The sequence below is a fragment of the Dipodomys merriami genome, unplaced genomic scaffold, assembly GCF_024711535.1.
Source record: "Dipodomys merriami isolate MVZ:Mamm:240054 unplaced genomic scaffold, mDipMer1.0.p SCAF_198, whole genome shotgun sequence".
Lineage (NCBI taxonomy): Eukaryota > Metazoa > Chordata > Mammalia > Rodentia > Heteromyidae > Dipodomys > Dipodomys merriami.
The window spans coordinates 898,307-920,470 of NW_027203359.1; the positions used below are offsets into that span (position 1 = coordinate 898,307).

The 22,164-nt window shown below is 40.2% G+C and overlaps 1 protein-coding gene across 3 annotated transcripts in view; it reads left to right on the forward strand.

The window, feature by feature from the left end:
- The window catches only part of Rps6ka5 (ribosomal protein S6 kinase A5), a 152,791-nt gene that overhangs the window by 128,205 nt on the left and 2,422 nt on the right, over nucleotides 1-22,164 (forward strand). For all 3 annotated transcript variants that reach the window (XM_070028560.1, XM_070028561.1, XM_070028562.1), the window contains 6 exons: nucleotides 64-197; nucleotides 862-955; nucleotides 6,124-6,294; nucleotides 13,521-13,712; nucleotides 18,896-19,055; nucleotides 20,739-20,902. In XM_070028560.1, coding sequence (XP_069884661.1) covers nucleotides 64-197; nucleotides 862-955; nucleotides 6,124-6,294; nucleotides 13,521-13,712; nucleotides 18,896-19,055; nucleotides 20,739-20,902 — 915 coding nt within the window. The remainder of the gene's footprint in view (nucleotides 1-63; nucleotides 198-861; nucleotides 956-6,123; nucleotides 6,295-13,520; nucleotides 13,713-18,895; nucleotides 19,056-20,738; nucleotides 20,903-22,164) is intronic.

The window sequence follows — 22,164 nt, forward strand, 5'->3', positions numbered from 1 at the left end:
CTCCACAGTTTTACACAATCTTTGTGTATCACCTTTTCTTAAGTGTTGTTACTTTCTCATCAGGACTCTCCATTCTATCAGCACTATGACCTAGATCTAAAGGACAAACCACTTGGTGAAGGAAGCTTTTCCATCTGTCGAAAGTGCATACACAAAAAAAGTAACCAGGCATTTGCAGTCAAGATAATCAGTAAAAGGTATGGGCACTTATAACAGTCTTTATCCTACTCAATGAATTCTGTAAATTAAGACATTTTTATTGAAAAGGGTAACTAACGGTATGTAAGATTTTCTACCCTTGGGCTTAACCACTTGGCTTATTATTTGATCTGTGATACTCCTAGGTCCAATCAGTATTTTCTGATGAAGTCATCTGTTTCAGACAATCATAATCTGATGTGCTTTTGAGGTCCTTATGGGAAGACTTTCTTGTGGTGATAACATATTTAATCAGACTTGTTAGGGATTTTGGCAGCTATTGATTGCTATTTCTGCTAGTTGAATATTTGAAATACTTTTCTCTGAAATTATTTAGTAAGCTCTTGGTAGCTTTTGAGAGCCAGCGAGATGTTTCGATAACTGCTTATTACCTGCATGATTACATGTTCCATTACCAAATTATGAGGCAAGTTGAACATCCATTTCTGTGTATAACTAGCTCATAGCTGACTCAGAGTAATTTTCTCCAGAAAAAAAAAAACTGCTTACCTTTCTTGTGGGTGGTAAGATTCATTACTTTTAGGGAAACCTCATTGTACAAGTAGATTGTACTATAAATAAAAACAAAGTTAGGTTTGGGGCAATCACAACATAAAAACTTGCTGGAAGAGACAAGTAGATTCTAGTTATTTCATCTTACAGGATGGAAGCCAATACCCAGAAAGAAATAACGGCTCTGAAACTGTGTGAAGGCCACCCCAATATTGTGAAGCTGCATGAGATTTTTCATGATCAGGTATTCCATATGTGTCTTTGTTGTTTAATGAGTTCATATGTGGGATAATTCACATATGGAGTTCTATTCCGCATCAGTTTTGTTGGTGCTACTGAGTTAGTCAAGGATGTGGAACATTATCCAGCCACCAGGAAGGATAGAGAAACACAACACACACAAAAAACCACACACACATTCTTACTCAGATCAATCAATCACTTCTGCCTTCTTCACTCAGTCCTTACAACCTGTGGCATGAAAGAACAGAGATATGAACTCAGTGTCGCTGTCACAGGCTGCAATGTACTGGTGCCAGTACAGCTGCTTCCTACTATGGCTTAATCACTCCTATCTCTCAGTACATGGTAATGTTCCTTGCACTTCTAAAGTAGAACATAGAGTTTTTTTTTGGGGGGGGGGGTTGTTTTTTTGTTTTTTGAGTCCGGTCGTGGGGCCTGAACTCTGGGCCTGGGTGCTGTCCCTCAGCTCTTCAGCTCAAGGCTAGCGCTCTACCACTTGAGCCACAGCGCCACTTCCAGTTTTTTTCTTTTTGCTTATGTGGTACTGAGGAATCGAACCCAGGGCCTCATGCATGCAAGGCAAGCACTCTACCACTGAGCCACCTTCCCAGCCCGAATATAGAGTTTTAAGGACAGACAAGAAGCAAAAGGGCAAGGTTCATCCCCTTCATCTCCTGTTCCAAGTGGCAAAGTCTATGTGGGTTCCAGGCTAAGTCCTGTTCCACCTCCATTCCCCATTCTGCTTTCCAGCAGGAAGCTAACAGAAGTATGTCACTTGGGGTATGAGAGGAGTGCCATTGTATCTTGCCCCACCTGTCATCTTCCATGTCTGAAATTGCACCATTACAGCATGAGCAGGAATGGAATCATTCCTGCTCAGAGCCAAGTGGAAGCACAGAAGCTAAAATCAGTCCTAAGTACGGTTTGCCTAAGGGTCATGAGATTTCTACCAAGATCAAATAGCAAGTTGGTGAAAAATCTCATAGGCAGAACCTGATCCCTAGATGTGGGCATTCCTCATTGTGCAGCTGTGACAGCCATGGGCAGGATAATGGGGACTCAGCTCTACCACAGTGACATCTCCCAAAGTACCATGGCTAAGTATGGTAAATCTATCAGGGTGAAGTCATGCAGCAACAGGAGTAGCACTGTAACTATTTAATAACTGTTTCCATTTATAATCACATGCTTTGTTTGCTCCAGGGACTGGGCCAGACACTGTACAGATCATCTTAGAACTTACCATAACTCTGAGGGGAGAAAACAAAAAATCACAGAAGTTCAGTAACAGTGTGTTCTGGTATGTGAGTAGTTATGGCTGGGATTTGAGTGCAGCCATTAAACTTCAGAGCCCAACAATCTTTTAATTACTTTGTTCTTCTGTCTTAGAGGAGGCAGAAACACAACCTGCTCTTCACCTCATGCAGTAAGCACCCAAAACTGTCATTGTCCTTTACTTGTTCTTTGGTTCTCATAGTCTTTGAAGCAAGGGTTCAGGGGGAATGCTCTCTTGGCTGCCCCCTACCTCTCATCTGATCAATTTATTCATTTTTTATAGAGAGAGGGAAACTGTCCTCTAGAGGTGCTAGAGAATAGTCTAGACATACTTTGTTCCTAAAGGAAATTCATGCATCAATCAAAGAATCAGAGAATGACCTTTGAAATCTGGCCTTATGCTTTTGTACTTGTTGTTCTAACCCTAGCTATTCCTAGCCCGTGTTTGAACTCTGACTAATGTCAGATCTCAGAACTATAGTTTTTTAAATTTATGTCGTAAGTTAATTATTTGCTATTTTTACATTTGAGAGATACCAAAATAGCCAGATGCATGTGATTCATGCCTGTAACACTGGGCTACTCAGGAGGTTGAGATCTAAGAATTGTGGTTCAAAGTCAGCTCAGGAAGAAAAACTCCATGAGACTCTGTGTGTGTGTGTGTGTGTGTGTGTGTGTGTGTGTGTGTGTGTGTGTGTGTGTGTGTGTGTGTGTGTGTGTGTGTGTGTGTCCCTTGGGAGCTTGACCGTGTGTGTGTGTGTGTGTGTGTGTGTGTGTGTGTGTGTGTGTGTGTGTGTCCGTGTATGTCCCTTGGGAGCTTGACCGTGTGTGTGTGTGTGTGTGTGTGTGTGTGTGTGTGTGTGTGTGTGTGTGTGTGTCTCCGTGTGTGTCCCTTGGGAGCTTGACCTCTGGGCCTGGGCGCTGTCCCTTAGCTCTTTAACTCAAGGCAAGCGCTCTACCACTTTAACCACAGTGCCACTTCCGGTTTTCTGGTGGTTTATTGGAGATAAAAGTCTCATGGGCTTTCCTGTCCCTGCTGGCTTTGAACCTCAATCCTCAGATCTCAGCCTCCTGAGTAGCTAGGATTATAGGAATGAGTCATCTTCAGTTAACTAAAAAACACAGAAGCCAAGATGTGGCTCAAATGGTAGAGCACTATCCTTGAGCATAAAAGCTCAAGGACAGTGCCCAGATTCCTGAAGTCAAGCCCCAAGACTAGCACAGACTGAAAAAGAATTACCAAACTGTAACTTGTCCTACAATATAATACTAGTATATTATGTTCATACTACTATAAATACAGTTCTCAGTCTAATGTTCAGGGTGGTAAAATATACTTTCAGTTATTCCTGTGATGGTTATACAGCGTTTGTTTCACAATGTGTAACATTGATCCAGGTTGGCTCCTCAGCCTGAAGCTGTACAATAGTACAGCTCTTTTTATGTAGAATGACCTGTGCTTTGCTCAGAGTTCCTACTGCTGTGCATATATGCATTCCAGTTATAACAAAGCACCTCAAACTTAAGATAATGCATGTTTATTTTCTTAATAAATGGAGATCCAAAGGCCAAAATCAGTCTCCCTGGCTTATAGTCAAAGAGGGGACAGACAAGATTCCTTCTGGAGACTATTAGGGTAGTTTGTTTATTTGCCTTTGGGACTTTTCTATTCAATAATCTCTTCTTTTGTCCCATCTGATATCATGGATGCTGATGGATAATCAAGATAATCTTCCCATCTCCAGATCTTTAACTTGCCGAGAATGATGGCACTCACCCATAATTCCAGTGCTCTGGAGACTGAGGCAGGAAAGATCTTGAGTTTCAAGGTTTGAAGCCAGCCTGAACTTACCCTGTCTTAAGGGAAAAAAACTACTGAAAGTCCCTTTTTCCACCTAAGGTTAAAAAAATAGGCTCTGAAGTTTAGGTCATTGACAACTTTGGAGGACTTTTATTTGAGGAACTATGTATAGATTTTTCTCATTGTTGGCTACAATTTTAGAGGTAAAGTAGCATCCCCAAGATCACAGGAAACACAACCTGGGGTGATGACACACGCCTGGAATCCCAGCACTTGGAAGCCTGAAGCAGGAAGATCACGTGTTTGAAGCTAGTGTAGTCTCCATAATGGGATTCTATCTCACAAACAAAACAGAGAGAGTCGGGGAGAGAGAGAACAAGAACAGAAACAAAACAATACATTTTGGGGGCATGAGGCGAGGAGTACTAGGGATTGAACTCAGTGCCTTGTGCTTAGGGAATCGCACCTCCAGTCCCCTTTTACCCTGGTCATTTTCAAGGTAGGTTCTTGGGCTAGATTGGGCTGCCTTCCTCCTGCTTGTGCTTCTTTGTGTCACTGGATGACAGAGATGCACCACTGTACCAGCCACTGAGACAACAAGCATGCACACTATACCCAGCCATTGGTTGAGATGGAGTCTCACAAAACTTTTTTTTTTTCCTTTGGTCAGTCATGGAGCCTGGACACTGTCCCTCAGCTCTTCAGCTCAAGTCTAGTGCTCTACCACTTGAGCCACAGCACCACTTCTGGCTTTTTCTGTTTATGTGGTACTGAGGAATCAAACCTAGGGCCTCATGCATGCAAGGCAAGCACTCTACCACTGAGCCACCTTCCCAGCCCCTCACAAACCTTTTTATACCTAAGCTGACCTCAGACTACAATCACTCAATCTACCTCACACATAACTATGATTACAGGCTTGGGATCAGTTTTCATATTAAACATGTTGTTTGTACTAGATGCCAGTGGTTCATGCCTATAAATCCTAGCTACCCAAAAGGCTGTGATCTGAAATTCGTGGTTCAAAGCTATCCCACACAGGAAAGTTCATGAAAGTCTTTATCTCCTATTAACTACTAAAAAAGTTGGAAGTGGAACTGTGGCTTAAGTGGTAGAGTGCTAGCCTTGATCAAAAAAAGCATAGGGACAGCACCTTAGCCCTAAGTTCAAGCCTCAAGATAAGTACACAGACAAAAAAAAGTTGTTTTCCCTTTACAATCCCTCTGATATATCAGCATAGTGTACTTATAATTGTTTTTTAGGCAACAGTTTTCTGAGTTTTGCTAATTCCAGAAACATTTGTTGAGTGATGTTGGCACTAACACAGCACCTGAATGTGAACACTAATATTTTTTCCAAACTATTCATATTTAAGAGCTAATGTAAGTATTTTTCAGTAGCTCTTATGTTATTTTCTTTATGGAGATATATACAAGCATAGTAAACATATCAGTTACCAAGTATTTAATTGGGATCAAAAACAGTTATTAAAGAACATACATGGTGAGTTAGAGATATTTGCAAAGGAGTGCTAACAGGAATCCTGCAATTAACAGTACTACTTTTCAACAGGTAAATTTGCCATTAAGTGGGTTTACCAGACCTGATGTGGATAATTGCCCAAACCTAATTAGTAACGTGGATTATTTACAATAGAAACTTCAGATCATTGTCAGCATGAGATCATACTTTAAAAAGGAAGGTGGGAATGAAATTCAAGGTAAAAGAAAAAAAGTCAAGGGAACCATAAATAAAGATTTCACTGCAGTGCTTGAAATGTTCCATTTCTGAAGGATCAATTTTCCTAACAATTTCCAAAATAGAATTTGTAGAAGGCCACATTATTCTTCCTTCAACTCTTTCCCTTAAAATACAATAATTGCTATTTGTTTTAACAAGAGATTATTTAAATATACTGGTGATTGATAAGAATCAGTGAGTACTTTATATAGTAGTAGATGTCTCCTTTTCAAGCAATCCTTTGCAAGGATTGCTACTAGCTATCACTTGGGGTAAATAATAGTCAATAGATTCTTGACCACAAGTGGATGCCCTCTCCTTTTCATTAAAGCCCCATATTATTCTTTTTCTAGCTTCATACATTTCTAGTGATGGAACTTCTAAATGGAGGAGAACTGTTTGAGCGCATCAAGAAAAAGAAACATTTCAGCGAGACTGAAGCCAGCTACATCATGCGGAAGCTCGTTTCCGCTGTAAGCCATATGCACGACGTTGGAGTGGTACACAGAGATCTGAAACCCGAGGTATAGTGCAGTATATCCCCCAATAATTGTGAGGTATAAAGCAATCTCCTCTAATAATTGTTAGGTATAAAGTAATCTGTATCTCCAAATAGTTGTGAGGTTTTAGGGAGGATTGTTTGAACCACCCCTCCTCAAGGCTAAGCGGATACTAGAATATATGTTTCTTAGAATTTCTTCTTTTTTCTGTGTTAGTCTAAAATAAACCTTGTCCTTTTTTGCCAGCTGATCATCTTAAGGTTATATTTGTAAGCGTGAGAGTCTTTTAAGGAAAAAATACTTTACACAGCAGTTGTGTGCTAAAAATAGTAATGGAAAATTTTGTAGCAGGAAATAATATCCCCTTCTATATGTGTTCCATTTGGGAGAGGCTTTTTGTTTAGGGATATATTTTTCACATTTGTAATCAAATTAATTAGCTTCTGAATAGAAGAGTGTATAATTATATTCTGCATACTTACGCATGAAGCCATTGTCTTGGTTATTCAATTAGGCCATCTCTCTACCTGCTTTTTCCATGCTCATATATTGTCATGTGTATGGAACCTATGACAACACAAAGCAGCAGCCTTTTATATATCTCTTCTTTCAAAAAGTTAATAAGAAAAAAATAGTGAATAAGGAAGGTTCTAACACAGTGATTCCTTGTTAACATAAGAATAAGAAAATTCCTAGCACTTTAGAAACCAACAAAATAATAATGAAAAATGAAACAAAAAAACAGTAGTTTATAAGACAATGACAATGAATCATTTTCATATGCTAAATAATGCATATTCCCTCTCCAAAATAGAACTTTTATTTTTAGTTCCCATGTGAATATAATGCATTTTCAAGCACAAAAGAGTATTTCTCTGGAAGCACTATTTTTGCCTTTAAATATCTGAATTTTTAGAGAAAAAGGGTGTTTGGAAAAATGGGAATCTGCATTCACATAAATGCTCATCTGACAGTATGTATGGAGGACTGGTCCTAGGACCCCTCCCCTCCTATCCCCCTGGTACCAGACCCCGAGATGCTCAAGTTCCTTATAAAAATGGTAAATTATTTGCACAAAAAACTACACATATCCTCCAACGTACTTTCAATCCTCCATAGATTACTTATAAAGCCTAATGCAATGTAAATGCTATGTAAATAGTTGCTATGCTGTATTTTTTAAGGAATAATGACAAGGAAAAATAAATTTATAAACGTTCAGCATAGCTGCAGGATTTTTGTTGTTTTGCCTTGTTTTTAAGGTTGTTGTTGTTTTTTGTTTTTGCTGGTCCTGGGGTTTGAACTTAGGGGGCCTGGGCACTGTCCCTGAGCCTTTGTCCTCAAGGCTAGCACTCTACCGTTTGGGCCACAGTGCCACTCCTGGTGTTTTTTGAGTAGTTTATTGGAGATAAGCATCTTGGACTTTACTGCCTGGACTGGCTTCAAACCATGATCCTCAGATCTCAGTCTCTTGAGTAGTTAGGATTATAGGCGTGAGCCACCATTGCCCAGCTTTTGTTTTTAAGTGTTTAATCCATGGTTCATTATAGCCATGGTGGTGGAACTCATGGATATAGAGGGCTGGCTCTAATTGATTTATTTCGTTAAAGTGTTTGAATTTCTGCCTTGTACGTTCTGTTACTGTTAGTTTGCATTACTAATCAATCAGAAGTGGATTGTGTTTCTTGAACTTGCAAATACGATCACTCCCTGCTTCCTTCATCATAATTCTCACTCTCCTACGAAACGCCCCCTGAAAATATGGTGCTCTGTGCATTGGAGATTAGTTTTCTATTTTTAAATGTAAAAGCACACCACTTAAATGTTTTCTTGATAGACAAGAAACAGCCATGTAGTTTTTTTAATGGAAAAGATCTGTTGCATGGCTGTATAGCATTCATTTTCACATGTTATATTCTTTGATAACTGGCCATCCATCTGTCATGAGTCTCAAATGAGGCGGCTGTCCTCTGCAGTAGAATTTAAATTTGCCTTTCTACTTTCCTGATACAAAGATCCTTAGGTAGCTTAAGTCTTCTCATTGGTTCTAAGATTTTTCTTTTATTTGAGTTAAAGCAGAATTGTTAGATTATTTGAAAGCACTCCACTAAAACTTAACCTTAAATTTTGGAGAGATGACAATGTACCTTAGAACATTTTTACAATCATATAGTTTTTCCTTTGACTTTTAAATGGCAGAGTATATTATTTCCAAACCAAAAATTGACTCTCTTTTCCATGTAGCATTTTAAGATCTGATTATATATTTTGTGGCATTCATTTTCTGCATTGGCAAAATCCTAAATTTTAGGTGAGAATCAGATAAGTTTAGAAGCTGGCTGACATTCTTAGTAGACTACTTTGTATTTTTCGAACTAATCCAATCTCCTTCAAAGATAAAGAAAAGTTACATATATGGAATGAGTTTCAGGAAGACCTTAAAATGAGGACAGAGGGGAATGTCTGGCTCCTTCCTGCCTACTGGTTCTTTGCCTGAACACACACCTTCATGGAGTTAACTCTCCATTTTATGCCTGAGAACTGGAGGTAAGGAAGTGAGCAGGGACAGGAGGAATGTGGATTCGTCACAAATTAATGTGAATGTTATCATCCCTTCAAGAAGTAAGATCAAGGGCCTGTTTCTTTAGCCTTAATGTGGAATAAACTTAAGCCATTTCCAAAGATTTATCAGGCCGATGAGAACAGGGGCAAGACACATTTCTTACCCCACTGGGTACCATAGCATGTTCCCTGAACTAGAGGAGCTCAGGCATGCTGCTGAAAGACATCTCCCAAGCATTGAGAAGTAAGCACTGTGGAACTGAAAACTTAAGACTTTCCAGTTTTGGGGGGGTTTTTTTTGCTTTTCTTTCCTCCCATTTGATTCATTTTTACCTTTTACATGAAAAGCCTTGAAAGTTTTTCTTCTTTGTATCGATAAAGTTTCCTATGATGTCTTTATTTCAGCCTACATGGTATTGACAAAGCAGATGATGTTTGAGATCTGGGAATAAGTTAACCACTATGAGTACATAACAGATTTTGGTAAAAATAGTATAATCAGATTGATTTGAGGTACTATTTTGGTACACCTGTACTGACTAAAATGTATATATTGGTACAATTAGTATTTATTAAGCATGTGAAATGTACAAAAGTAACAGAGGAAAACTAAGTGATCTAGAGGCCTTGTTAGATGGGTGATTCAAGAAAACATGTTTTTTGAATATGTGAGACACATCTCAACATCAAAAAAAATTTTTTAAAGGCTGAGATCTGAGGATCACAGTTCGAAGCCATCTGGACAGAAAGGTCCCCATGAGACTCTTACCTCTGATTAAATACTCAAAACCTGGTAGCGGTGCTAAGGTTCAAAGTGGTAGAACACTAGCCTTGAGCAAAAGAGCTCAGGGACAGCACCCAGGCCGGGAGTTCAAGCTCCATGACCAATAACAACAAAAAAAAGTGAAAAAGATTTTTTTTACTGTTTTGTGAAAATATTTCTGAAATATAATACATAGCTCAACTTGTGTTTTCTTTAATAGCCTATACTAGATATTATTTATTTATAGTTTTATTCAATGAACAAACACAGCATATCTCAGAATAGGCTTGTTTCTGCTGTAATAAAATGCATATCACAATAAAGCAAGTTATGGGATTTTTTTGGTTCCCTAGTGTATATATATAAAGTTTTTATAGAATAATATGGATTATTAAGTGCCATGATCTTCCCTGCTTGGGCTTTGAGCCTTGATCCTCAGATCCTCTTGTGAAGCTAGGATTACAGATGTGAACCATCAACATCAAGCTGTATCCATTTTTTTTAATGGGACAACAATGATACTGACTTGGTTAACTTTCTTTCATGAATGATTTCTCTATAGTATATAATGTTGTTTAATAGCACTTAACAATAGAATGTCTTTCAAAATTGGTTACTAAGCTAATGTCGCATTCTAAATTTACTCAGAATTCATTCTAAATTCATTTTAACAGTGTTTATAGAACCCTTGCCACTTCAAGAAACATTTTGTGCCAGGCACTGGTTGCTCATGCCTCTAATCCTAGCTCCTTAGGAGGTTGAGATCCGAGGATTATGATTGAAGCTATCCAGGCAGAAAGTCCATGAGACTCGATCTCCAAAATAATCAGTAAAAATCTGGGCTAGAGCTGGGTGCGGGTGGCTCATGCCTGGAATTCTAGCTACTCAGGAGGCTGAGATCTGAGGATCGATGTTCAAAGCCAGCTTGGACAGGAAAGTCCGTGAGACTCTTAGCTCCAGTAAACCACCAGAAAACCGGAAGTGGTGCTGTGGCTCAAGTGGTAGAGTGATATCCTTGAGCTGAAGAGCTAAGGGACAGCACCCAGGCCCAGAGTTCAAGCCCATGACCAACCCCTCCTCCCTCCCCCCAAAAAAAATCTGGGCACAAGTGGTAGCATGCCAGCTGAGCAAGCAAGCTGAGCAAGCTCAAGATCATAAGTTCAAACCCCGGAACTGGCAAAAAGAAAAAAGAAACACACTTTTGGTCATCCATTAGAGGTAACTCCACATGCATTTAAAGTTTTATCATGTAGCAATTCAGTCACATCTTCAGATTCTACTTCCACTTCTAGTTCTGTTGTTTTTACCTTATCTCTGTTACTTCCTCCCCTGAAAATTTTAACCATTCGGCATCATCATTAAGGAATCATGGTGTCATCTTCATGGAATCTTTATGAAATCTCCATGGCTTCCTAGAAGCCATTTACTATTCTAAATAGTAAATCCTTCCTTGAAAGTCTGTGGTTCCCCAGATCCATCAAAGGAATCACAATTTCTGATAGGCCTAATGAGCTATATTTCTTATATAATAAGACTGGGAAATCAGAGTCCTTTATTGCCCCTTGGGTTGCACGATGGAAGTTGTATACACAGGCTTGGGAATAACGTTCATCTCATAGGACACCTACATTCATTGCACATCCTTGTCATTAAACATCACCAGGTCCAGTTTTTATGAGTAATAATGTTTTAGAAGGAATCTTTTTTTCCTGAGCAGGTAGGTGGTCTCAACAATTAACTTAAAATGTTTAGCAAGGGCTGGGAATGTGGCTTAGTGGTAGAGTGCTTGCCTAGCGTACATGAAGCCCTGGGTTCGATTCCTCAGTACCACATAAACAGAAAAGGCCGGAAGTGGTGCTATGGCTCAAGTGGTAGAGTGCTAGCCCTGAGCAAAAGACACTCAGGGACAGTGCCCAGGCCCTGAATTGGCAAAAAGAGGAGGAGGAAGAGGACGAGGAGGAGGAGGAAGAAAGAAGGAAGAAGAAGATTCAGCAAACCATGAAGAAGAAGGAAGAAGAAGAAGATTCAGCAAACCATGTTGCAAACAAATGTGTTTTCTTCTAGGCTTTGTTTCTCCATTTGTAGAACTCCAGTAGAGTAGTATTTGTGTAATTCTTAAAGACCCCAGGACTTTCAAGTACTAAATGAACATTGGCTCCCCTTAAAGTCACCAGCTACATTGTCCATATCAAGAGGCAACGTGCTTCCCACAGACAGCTGTCTTCTCACCAGAGATGCGTTCCTCGCGGTGATCTGTGCTAGTTCTAGGTAGCTTGCTGCAGCAGCTCCATCAAGACCTGCAATTCCACCTCCAGCTTCATGCTACAGTGTTAGCTTCTTAAACTTCATGAGCCAACCTCTGCTGGCTTCACACTTACCTTCTGTGGCTGTTTTTCCTGTCCCAGCCTTCAGAGAAATAAAGAAAGCTAGTGCCTTGCTCTTGGTTACGTTGGGATAAGGGAGTTGTGGCTGATTTCATCTTCTCTCAAGACCACTAACTTTCTCTGTACCCACAAGAAGGGCGTTTTGTTTTCTAGTCATCTGTGTGTCCACTACCATAGTATTTCTAATTTCCTTGAAGAATTCTTCCTTTGCATTCACTACTTAACTAACTGATGCAAGAGATCTAGCTTGGAGCTTACCTCAGCTTTTGAACTGCCTGCTTTGCTAAACTTAATCATTTTTAGTCTTTTACTTAAAGTGGAAGCCCTGTGATTCTTCCATGTATTAAATACCTAGAGGACACTGTAGGGTTATTAATTGGTCCAATTTCAGTGTTGTATCTGAGGGATTAAGTTGTCCTGAGAAGAGGAAGGAGCGAGCTGTTCATTCATGCCGTCTGAACACATGCTTTTACTCATGAAATTTACTATCTCACTGAATGGGATTCATGAAACCCCAAACAGTAACATCAAAGACCATGGATCACTCTAGCAGATACAGTAATGATTAAAAAAAAACTCTTGAAATATTGCGAAAATTAGGTAAAAATGTAATAGGGAGCACATGCTATTGGAAGAATGGTGTGGATAGATTTCACAGGGTTGCCACAAACCTTCACTAAGCAAACAATGATCCACAAGCTGTGATAAAATGAAGCACAATAAAACAATCTGTATCTGCACACCCATGACAGGTCCTGCAGATAGCATCAGAAATGAGGAGGATGCACAGTCCTTTCCTTACAGAGTTGTGGTCTAATGGTGACCAGAACAGTCCACTAAAAACTACAGAGGTGACTTAGTGCCAGAATGGAGCCAGAAAGGAACCTGTCCTAGGAGAAACTCCTGGGAGTTCTCACTTCTGTTTGGTGGGATGGTTAGGGTGGCGGCATCTCTAAACGAAGACTGAGTATATAGGGGCCAGGCTGAAAAATAACTTGATAGAGGAGTAGAAGACAGACTCATGCAGAGGGGAAAGTTGAGACAAAGTCTGACATCAGAAGAGAAATGAGCCGGGTGCCAGTGGCTCACACCTGTAAGCCTAGCTACTCAGGAGGCTGAGATCTGAGGATCATGGTTCAGAGTCAGCCCAGACAGAAAAGTCCCTGTGAGACTCTTACCTCCAATTAACCACTCAAAAACAGCAACAAATGGAAGTGGTGCTGTGGCTCAAGTGGTAGCACAAAACGCTAGCCTTCAGCACAAAGAGGCTTAGGAACAGCGTCCAGGTCCTTAGTTCAAGCCCCTCAACTGACCAAAAAAAAAAAAAAAAAGCATGATACAGTCAAAAAAGATTGAAGGAGAAATAATACTTTAAAAAATACAAAGAAGAGACCAACCGTGCATAGACATCCAGCCCTAGACTGTCTACATGAGACTGTGAATCATATGTCAATGTATACAAAAACAATGTTCTATAAGCTGGATCAGCAGATCCCCTGACATTTTAATGACAAACTAACCCAAGTATTGGCATCTTGCAGAATTTACTGTTCACGGATGAAAATGATAATTTGGAAATTAAAGTAATTGATTTCGGGTTTGCACGTCTCAAGCCACCTGACAATCAACCCCTTAAGACTCCGTGCTTCACCCTTCATTACGCGGCCCCAGAGCTCCTGAATCATAACGGCTATGATGAGTCCTGTGACCTGTGGAGCTTGGGCGTCATTTTGGTGAGTTCATCTTGGCAAAGCCACAAAAATGCCTGGCCACTTCTCTCGGGTTCTTTCTTCTTAACCCTCTCTTTGTTCTTGTGCTCACATTCATGAAAATTAGCAAATCAGTTCTTTTCTCTGAAACCAACTAGAGGCTTTACAGAAGAACATATTCACATCTTAAAAGCTACATTAGAGAAAACATAGGATTTTGTTATGTTTCTGATAAGTTATCATTCATATGTTATACATTGGTTTTGTAAAAAAATATATAAAATTCTCTTAGCTATAATGTGAAAATAGCAGTGACTTGTGAATACAGAATCTTAAAAGTAGTTGTGTGGAACTCTAGTTAAAACATGTAACTAAAGAGTCATGTAGGAAAAATTAACAAATTAATAGATAAAACTATAGAACTATGTATGTTAATTTATGGTAATCATAGTATACTTCACACACACACACGCACGCACGCACGCACGCACGCACGCACACACACACACACCCTGGCTATTGAATACTAAGCTAGAAAAACCTCCGAGTTTTTACCCCAAAATAGCTTAACTTGTCTTGAACATAATTTGTAATATATGAGCTGAGGATAAAGGGAGTGAAGTGGCAATCATTCATGCTCTCTCACCATGCAAAGACGTGGCTGCCAGCCCCCCAGGGTGTGTGCTTGTGCCTCATACCTTTCAACATCTTTTTTGCTCTGTGTGTGTATATGTTAGATCTTTAGCATACAGGATTATATTATTATGCACATAGCCTGGGTCTCAAAAATACAGTTAACTTTTTTGTGGTACTAGAGTTTTGAACTCAGGTTCTCACACTTGCTAGGCAGGCACTCCAGTGCTAAGCTACACTGCTACACCCCTTTTTTGCACTCGTTATTTTTTAAGTAGGATCTTGCTTTTTATTTGGGTTCCTACCTCAACTATCATTGGCCTATTTTGTACTTCCTGTTACTAGAAAGAGCAGGCACATGCTTGCATACCAAGCCTCTTTTATTGAGATGGAGTCTCATAGACTTTCTTCCCAGACTGGCCTGGAAATACAGTTTCCAAATCATAGTATCCCCTGTAGCTAGGATGTTAGGCCCATGCCCCCTTGCCCCGCTGTTGGTTGAGAAGAGGTCTTACAGGTAGGCCTGGACTGGCCCTGAACCACAGACCTGCCAGCATGAGCCTGCCACCAGTGCTTGGCTGGCCATTGCTTTACTAGGGAACAATTCGCATTTAGGACTTTTTTTCACTAATCATAAACTTAAAGTAAATGTGTCTGTATTTCTTTGCATTTGGCTCATTTTCTTCAGTTAGGATAAAATTCTAGTGAAAGGGTCTACACATCTTTATTTTAGCATAGACACTTAAATTTCCTTCTTTGTTTCTTCCTGTTTGTTTGTTGATTGGCTAATTGGTCTATAGGGTTTTGAAGGGAACTCAGGGCCCCACATTTGCTAGGCAAGAGCTCTATCACTTGAGCCACAGCTCAAGCACCTAGCCCATTTTGCTTTAATGGTTTCTCAGGTAAGGTCTCATTCTGTCACACACCCTGTAGCTGGAGTTACAGCTGTCCATCACTGTGCCAGGCTTGTTCTTTGAGAGGTCATGTCACTAACTTTTATGCCCACCCAGGCTAGCCTCAACCACCATCTTTCCATTCTCTACCTCACAAGTAGCTGGGATTACAAGTATGAGTCGCTGTGCTTGGCTAGAAATGGAGAACAAAAGTCAAGTTCTTATTAGCTATATGACAGTTCATTTGAGGCTTTCAACTTAATCTTAAATTATATCCCCACTGTCTGTATGATTTACATGCATTTCTCTGATGAACAGCTAGTGTGAGCATCTTTTCATGCAATTGGGCATTTGTGTTTTCTCTCACTCGCTCGCTCTCTCTCGCTCTCTCTTGCTCTCTCTTGCTCTCTCTTACTCTCGCTCTCTCTCTCTTTTGTTCTAGGGCTTGAACTCTGGGCCTGGGTGCTGTCCCTCATCTCTTCAGCTCAAGGCTAGTGCTCTACTTCTTGAGCTACAGCACCACTTCTAGCTTTTTCTGTTTATGTGGTCCTAAGGAATCGAACCCAGGGCCTCATGCATGGGAGGCAAGCACTCTACCACTGAGCCACCTTCCCAGCCCCTGTATTTTCTCTTTTATGAATTGCTCTTTATGAGCTTTAACCATTTTTCTATGATGAGGTTTCTCTTACTGAACTTTAAAGCTCTATTGCATTTAAAGCTTAAGCTCTGTTTTAATTCTTTGCCTTCGACAATTAGAAATGTTCTTCTGACTTATCCTTTGTTTGAAAACTTCATTTTTAGTAATACGGGATTTTGATTTTGTTTGTAGAAGAGCTTATGTAGAGTCTAGTATATTACTGCCATGTAGTAAGGTATGTCTGTCTTTCCCTTTATGGTATGTGGCTTTGATGTCAGACTGTCACTACACCCCTACCCTCAACCCAAGACTGTAAAAATATTCTCCTAAGTTTTCCTTTCGAGTTACTCTGGCATATTTTTATACTTCAATCTGTACTCCATCTGGGATTTATTTTGGTGTCGATATGTTTTCTCCCAGTGGCTAGCCACTTGTCCCTGCAAGATGGTTCTTTATTTTTAAGCTTTATATGGTTTTCATCTGAGCAGTTTTAAATAATCATTTATCACTTTCAAACTAAACTTACATATTTATGAATAAGATACTTTAGTAAAAATAAGCTCCTAACTTCTCTATATCTGAGGATTTTAAAGTTTCATACTGATGACATTTTCATTAGTTAGCAATGTCCTAAAAAAACCTTTAATTGTAGTATTAACTTTCTTTTCTATTGTAAAAGACTTGACTTTATCTAGAACAATTATGACTGTCACAGTCTTTAGAGTTTTAAAGGCACCTCAGACATGCAGAGCACGTGGATGTCTATTAAACAAAGAGGGAGCCACATAGCCCTCTAGATCTGATCGTCAAATTTTTTTAAGAGAAGTAGGGGGTAAGAAGCAAGTTAATTGTGCCATAGAGTACAGTCTCAAAGTCCACACTGGGAAGGCACACCATCAGTTTCATCAACAAATAGGAAGAAAAGATAGCATGGGAACCTATAGATTAAAACAACATGAGTGGTGGGCATCTGTCTGTAATCCCAGCTACTTGGAGATTAGTAGAATCATGGTTGGAGATCAGCTCCAGCAAAAAGTTAGGGGGAGACACCATAATAAGCTAGATAACCAATCATCTGGGCGTGGTAGTAAACATCCGTATCCTACTTCTGTGGGATGTATAGGTAAGATATTATTGGAGGCCAATCTGGGCAAAAAAACTCAAGACCCTGTTTGAAAAATAACTAAAGAATAAAAGTGCTGGACATGTGGCTCAGGTGCCTGCCAGCAAGCACAAGGCCCTGTCAAAAAAAAAAAAAAAAGGAAGAAGGGAAGAAAGGAAATGTAACTGCTCAGGAGGCTGACACTTGAGGAGTGAAGTTCATAGCCAGCCTGGGCAGGGAAGTGTGAGACTCTTATTTCCAGTTAACTGCCAAAAAAAAAAAAAAAAAAACAGAAGTGGAGCTGTGGCTCAAAGTGATAGAGCACTATCCTTGAGCAAAAACGCTCAGGACAGTGTCTAAGCCCTGAATTCAAGCCCTACAACTAACCAAAAAAAAAAAAAAGGTTTATATTGTCTTACTTGAATCTTTATTTAAGAAATTTCGAACTTAAATTCTGTTTATTAAATTGAAATTCTAAATGTGTTTCCTATAGATATATGTGCATATACCACATACCACCTATGTAACATAGTGGGGGAAATTTGAACTTTGATTACATATTTAGTGCTTCAAAAGAATAACTATGAACTCTGGATGTGATGGTGTTGTAAAAGTCTTGCCTTTTTTTATCTAAATGTTAAACTGCCAAAAAATAAGTACGGTTTGCAAACTTTTTCATATCTCCTGATATCTACATACTCACCCCCTTAGCAAGCACAAAATGTATAGAAGTCTCTTGTTTTAGAAAGAGATGGCCCTTTTGCATTTACACTTAAACATGATGTAGATACTTCAATATGAAAATAAAATTATATTATCTTCATTGAGTACAATAAGTACTCCAGGAAAATGTGTCATATAACTTTATGTGGCTTTGACTTTAACCCAGTATATAGCAGAAATATGCATTCCCTGTCTGAAAATGTAGTCATTTAACTAGAATATATTAATCTGCTTGTGCCGCTAACACAATATGCCACAAAGCTATTTTCCTATAGTTCTGGAGGTGGGGTAGATCAAGGTGCAACACAGAGGATGTCTAGTAGGCCTCTCCCTTGGGGCCACACCCAGCCACCTGCTCTTTGTGCTTGTCCAACCTTTCCTCGGCACATTCACCCAGAGAGAGTTCTCTCATGTCCCTCATCTTAAGGGCAAAAAACATGGTAGATCAGCCCTTGCCTGTATAACTTTCTTTAACACCAATTACCTCCAGAAATACAGTGACATTGGTTTGAGGACTCAACATAGGAATTCAGGGGAAGCACAAACATTTGGCCTGTAGAATATATACTAAATATCTGACCTTTGAAGTAGCACCTAATTGCATTTAAGGTGTACTTTCTCCAAGTTTTTACTCGGGAGACTTTTAATTTTTTTTACTGTTTCTGAATTTCTATTTTGAAAGTTTCAAAACTAGAGAATAGAAGGGAAAAATATAATTCACATCTAAAATTTTGCTACACTTTTTCTTTCAGTATAATTCTTGTGTACATTCTTTTTCCATATATATGTGTGTGTGTGCATGTGGATGTATATGCTACAGACTGACACTTGCATATGGACCTATGTCCATATGTATATAAATATCTGTCCTTGTCTGTATGTACATAAATATGTTTTTTGCTATACCATTTGCAATTTGCAGGCATAAAATTATTCTTAACCAGAGTTGATTGGTGGATAATCAACTAAAACTGTTATGATATTAACCCTCATGAATAAGGCTAGGGGGTTACTGTAATTATAAAATAGTTCTAAATATTGGTAGCATAAAAAGCTATCTACTTTATAGATCATTGAAATACGTGGTTGATATCGCATAATCATGTAAGCCCCGAGCTAGTTGTAATAGTTGGAAGTTGTGCCGATTAAGTTAGTGATGTGTGGGTGGAATGATTTGGGAGTTAATTTATTCTGTTCTGTCACTTTTTCCCTACTGTAGTATACAATGTTGTCGGGGCAGGTTCCATTCCAGTCTCATGACAGAAGTCTGACATGCACTAGCGCAGTGGAAATCATGAAGAAAATTAAAAAGGGAGACTTCTCCTTTGAAGGAGAAGCCTGGAAGAATGTGTCCCAAGAGGCAAAAGATCTGATCCAAGGTAAGACTCAAGGATATGTCATGTAGTGTGTCACATGTATTGACTGAGATAGAATCACACCCATTACATGTGTGTATGTGTGTTCATTATTCAGGGATCCTACATGAGTTCTCAAAGGCTGACCAGTGACTCTTCGCCTTCTTCTTAGTGGAAAGCTCTCTCAGCAGTCTTATTCCTGTTCTCAGCGTGAGCTCATGTTTGGCTCTTACTGCCTTCTCCATCTAATACATTAGAAATGAACCTATATTTTCCTGCTATCCTTTTCCTGCAAACACATTTCTCTCCCCATCTCTCTTCTTTTGGGTGTGGCTCTTCCCAAGAGCCAGACCACCAAAGCAAAAATACTTTGGTGCTGCTGTGGCCACCTGCACTCTCCTTGCTCTGCACAACTAGGCTGCCTTCCCCCACCTAGATCCTGCCACCATTGACCTGCCCTGGTCTTCTCACGTCCTTTCAACTTGTTTCACCCCCTTTGATTCTCTTGCCCATCATGCATCGACAGAGTGACAAAGATGATCATACCTTTTTAGATAAAAATGGAGAATCTCCATTAGCTGCAGGTCAAACTCCTTAGCCTGGCATTCAGGGCTTGGGCTCCCCTGCCAGTGCTACCATCACCCCAGCTCTGCCCATTATCGAACAACTGAGTTCTTCACATTTTCACATTTTCAGACACCTTCATTTCAGATGACTTCTTGATGCATACGCTTGGTAATCCTGGCAGCACCTCTTATTCCTTCTTTTTTTCCTTCCTTCCCTTCTTCCCTCCTTCCATCCCTCCCTCCCTCCTTCCTTCCTTCCCTCCCTCCCTACCTCCTTCCCTCCTTTCTCCCTTCCCTCCTTCCCTCCTTTCTCCCTTCCCTCCTTCCTTCCCTCCTTCCCTCCCTCCTTGCTTCCTTCCCTCCCTCCTTCCTTCCTTCCTTCCTTCCTTCCTTCATTCTTTCTTTCATTCTTTCCTTTCTTTCCTTGTTTTGCAGTCCTGCCTGGACTTGACTTAGGGCCTGGGCATTGTCCTTGAACTTTTTTTGCTCAAGGCTAGCACTGTACAATTTGAGCCATAGCTCTACTCCCAGCTTTTTAATGGTTCATTGGAGATGAGTCTTATAGACTGGCTTTGAACCATGATCCTCAGATCTCAGCCTCTTAAGTAGCTAGGATTACAAGCACAAGCCACCAGCACTCAGCTAATCCTTGGAACCCAGGATATGCCCTCTCTATGCAGACCCTTCTCCTGGACCTCACTGTCTGCCCGTGTTACTATTGCACCTATCTTGTCATGGTAGAGTCTCCCTTATCTCCTGACTGCTCCTCTGCCACACTCCCTGGTGAAGAAGATGGGTGACAAAGGCTTCTGCTCTCTCTGAAGTAGACCTCATTGATGACTCTGCAGTTGACGTTTACCCAGTCACCAGTGGGAGTCCTTGTTTTGGGTGATATTTTCTCCTGATTGGAAAGCCAGTTCGCCCACAGCCTCCTAGAAATAGGCTACTGTGACCTTATCTTAGCATCCTGTCCACTGGGAGATACAAATGTCTATGCAACAGTAATTATCTTTTGGGAGGTTGAAGCCTCATCAGCACAATCATGTCATGTGAACATAATTGAAATTTATACCTGAAGTATAAATAAAACCATGTTTAAAATGGCATATAAGATTAAAATCTCTTCCATTCATTTCCACAGGACTTCTCACAGTTGATCCAAATAAAAGGCTTAAGATGTCTGGCTTGAGATATAATGAGTGGCTTCAGGATGGCAGTCAGCTGTCCTCCAATCCTCTGATGACCCCAGACATTCTGGGATCTTCAGGAGCTGCGGTACACACTTGTGTGAAAGCAACCTTCCATGTAAGGCCCGGTGCGGTGCACATGGAGGGCAGTGTGGAAAGGGATCCTATCCTGTGGTCTTCTTGGTAGCCTCAGAGACATAGTCTCCTTAAGACACTGAGCGTGTGTCTTTTTCATTTTAGGCATGCTTTTACTAACTGTGACATGGAATAAACACATTGTAAACAGAGATCATGTGGGTGGTCAGAGTCACTTCTAACCTTCCAAACACTTAAAACTTCACATTTAGGATGACTTTGTGAGAAAAGACAGTAGTAACCTGATACTTGAACAGTTAATTTGGGGTAGGTGATGATAATAAGATATATAAGAAACTGTTTCCTCTGCTGGCTCACACCTGTCATCCTAGCTACTCAGGAGGCTGAGATCTGAGGCTCACGGTTCAAAGCCGGCCCAGGCCACAAAGTCTGTGAGACTGTTATCTCTAATTAACTGCCAGAAAACCAGAAGTGGCACTATTGCTCAAATGGTACAGTGCTGAAGAGCTCAAGGACAGCACCCTGCCCCAGAGTTCAAGCCCCACAACCAACAGAAGAAAAAAAAAGAAGAAGAATGGGTGAAAATCTGTTCATTCAACAACTATCAAATGCATAGCATGATCTAAAGACTGTGAAGGACATGAAGAAAGTTAGTTGTGTCAGATCCAAATTGGATTCTTGACAGGCTGGGACTGCCTGGTAATAACTACCTTGTGCAGCTTTGTGTCAGGCATATGCAGTGCATTGAGATAACTAGAATAAGATGACATCAGAGACACAAAATTATCTCCAAAGAGATTATCTTGAGAAGTGAGATGGAATAGCACCACGAGACTTGGAAAAGTGATAGACTAGGAGACATTGAGAAATGGAGAGAATAGCTACAGGCACCATAGCTAGTGGTTCAGGCTTTCTCACTGACAGCGATGATGGCTCACTGTAGTACTACCCATATCTGGTGCTAAGAAAATCAAGACAAATCTGGGTGAGATGTGTAGAACTAAGCTGCTCTGGGGTGAAGTGTCCAGATACACCAGACCTTGTATTAGAAAGGCCTAGCAAGGCTCCACAGGGATCAGTCTGGTCTTCCTTGAAAATTTGGGATCACAACTTTAAATCTGAGACAGATTCAGTAAAAAGTAGCAGAGTAACTAACCCAAGTGGCAGTGGCTAACACCTGTAATCCTAGCTACTCAGAAAGCTGAGATCTGAGGATCACTGTTCAAAGCCAGTCCAGATAGGAAAGTCTGTGAGATGCTTATCTCCAGTAAAAGTTACTCAGAA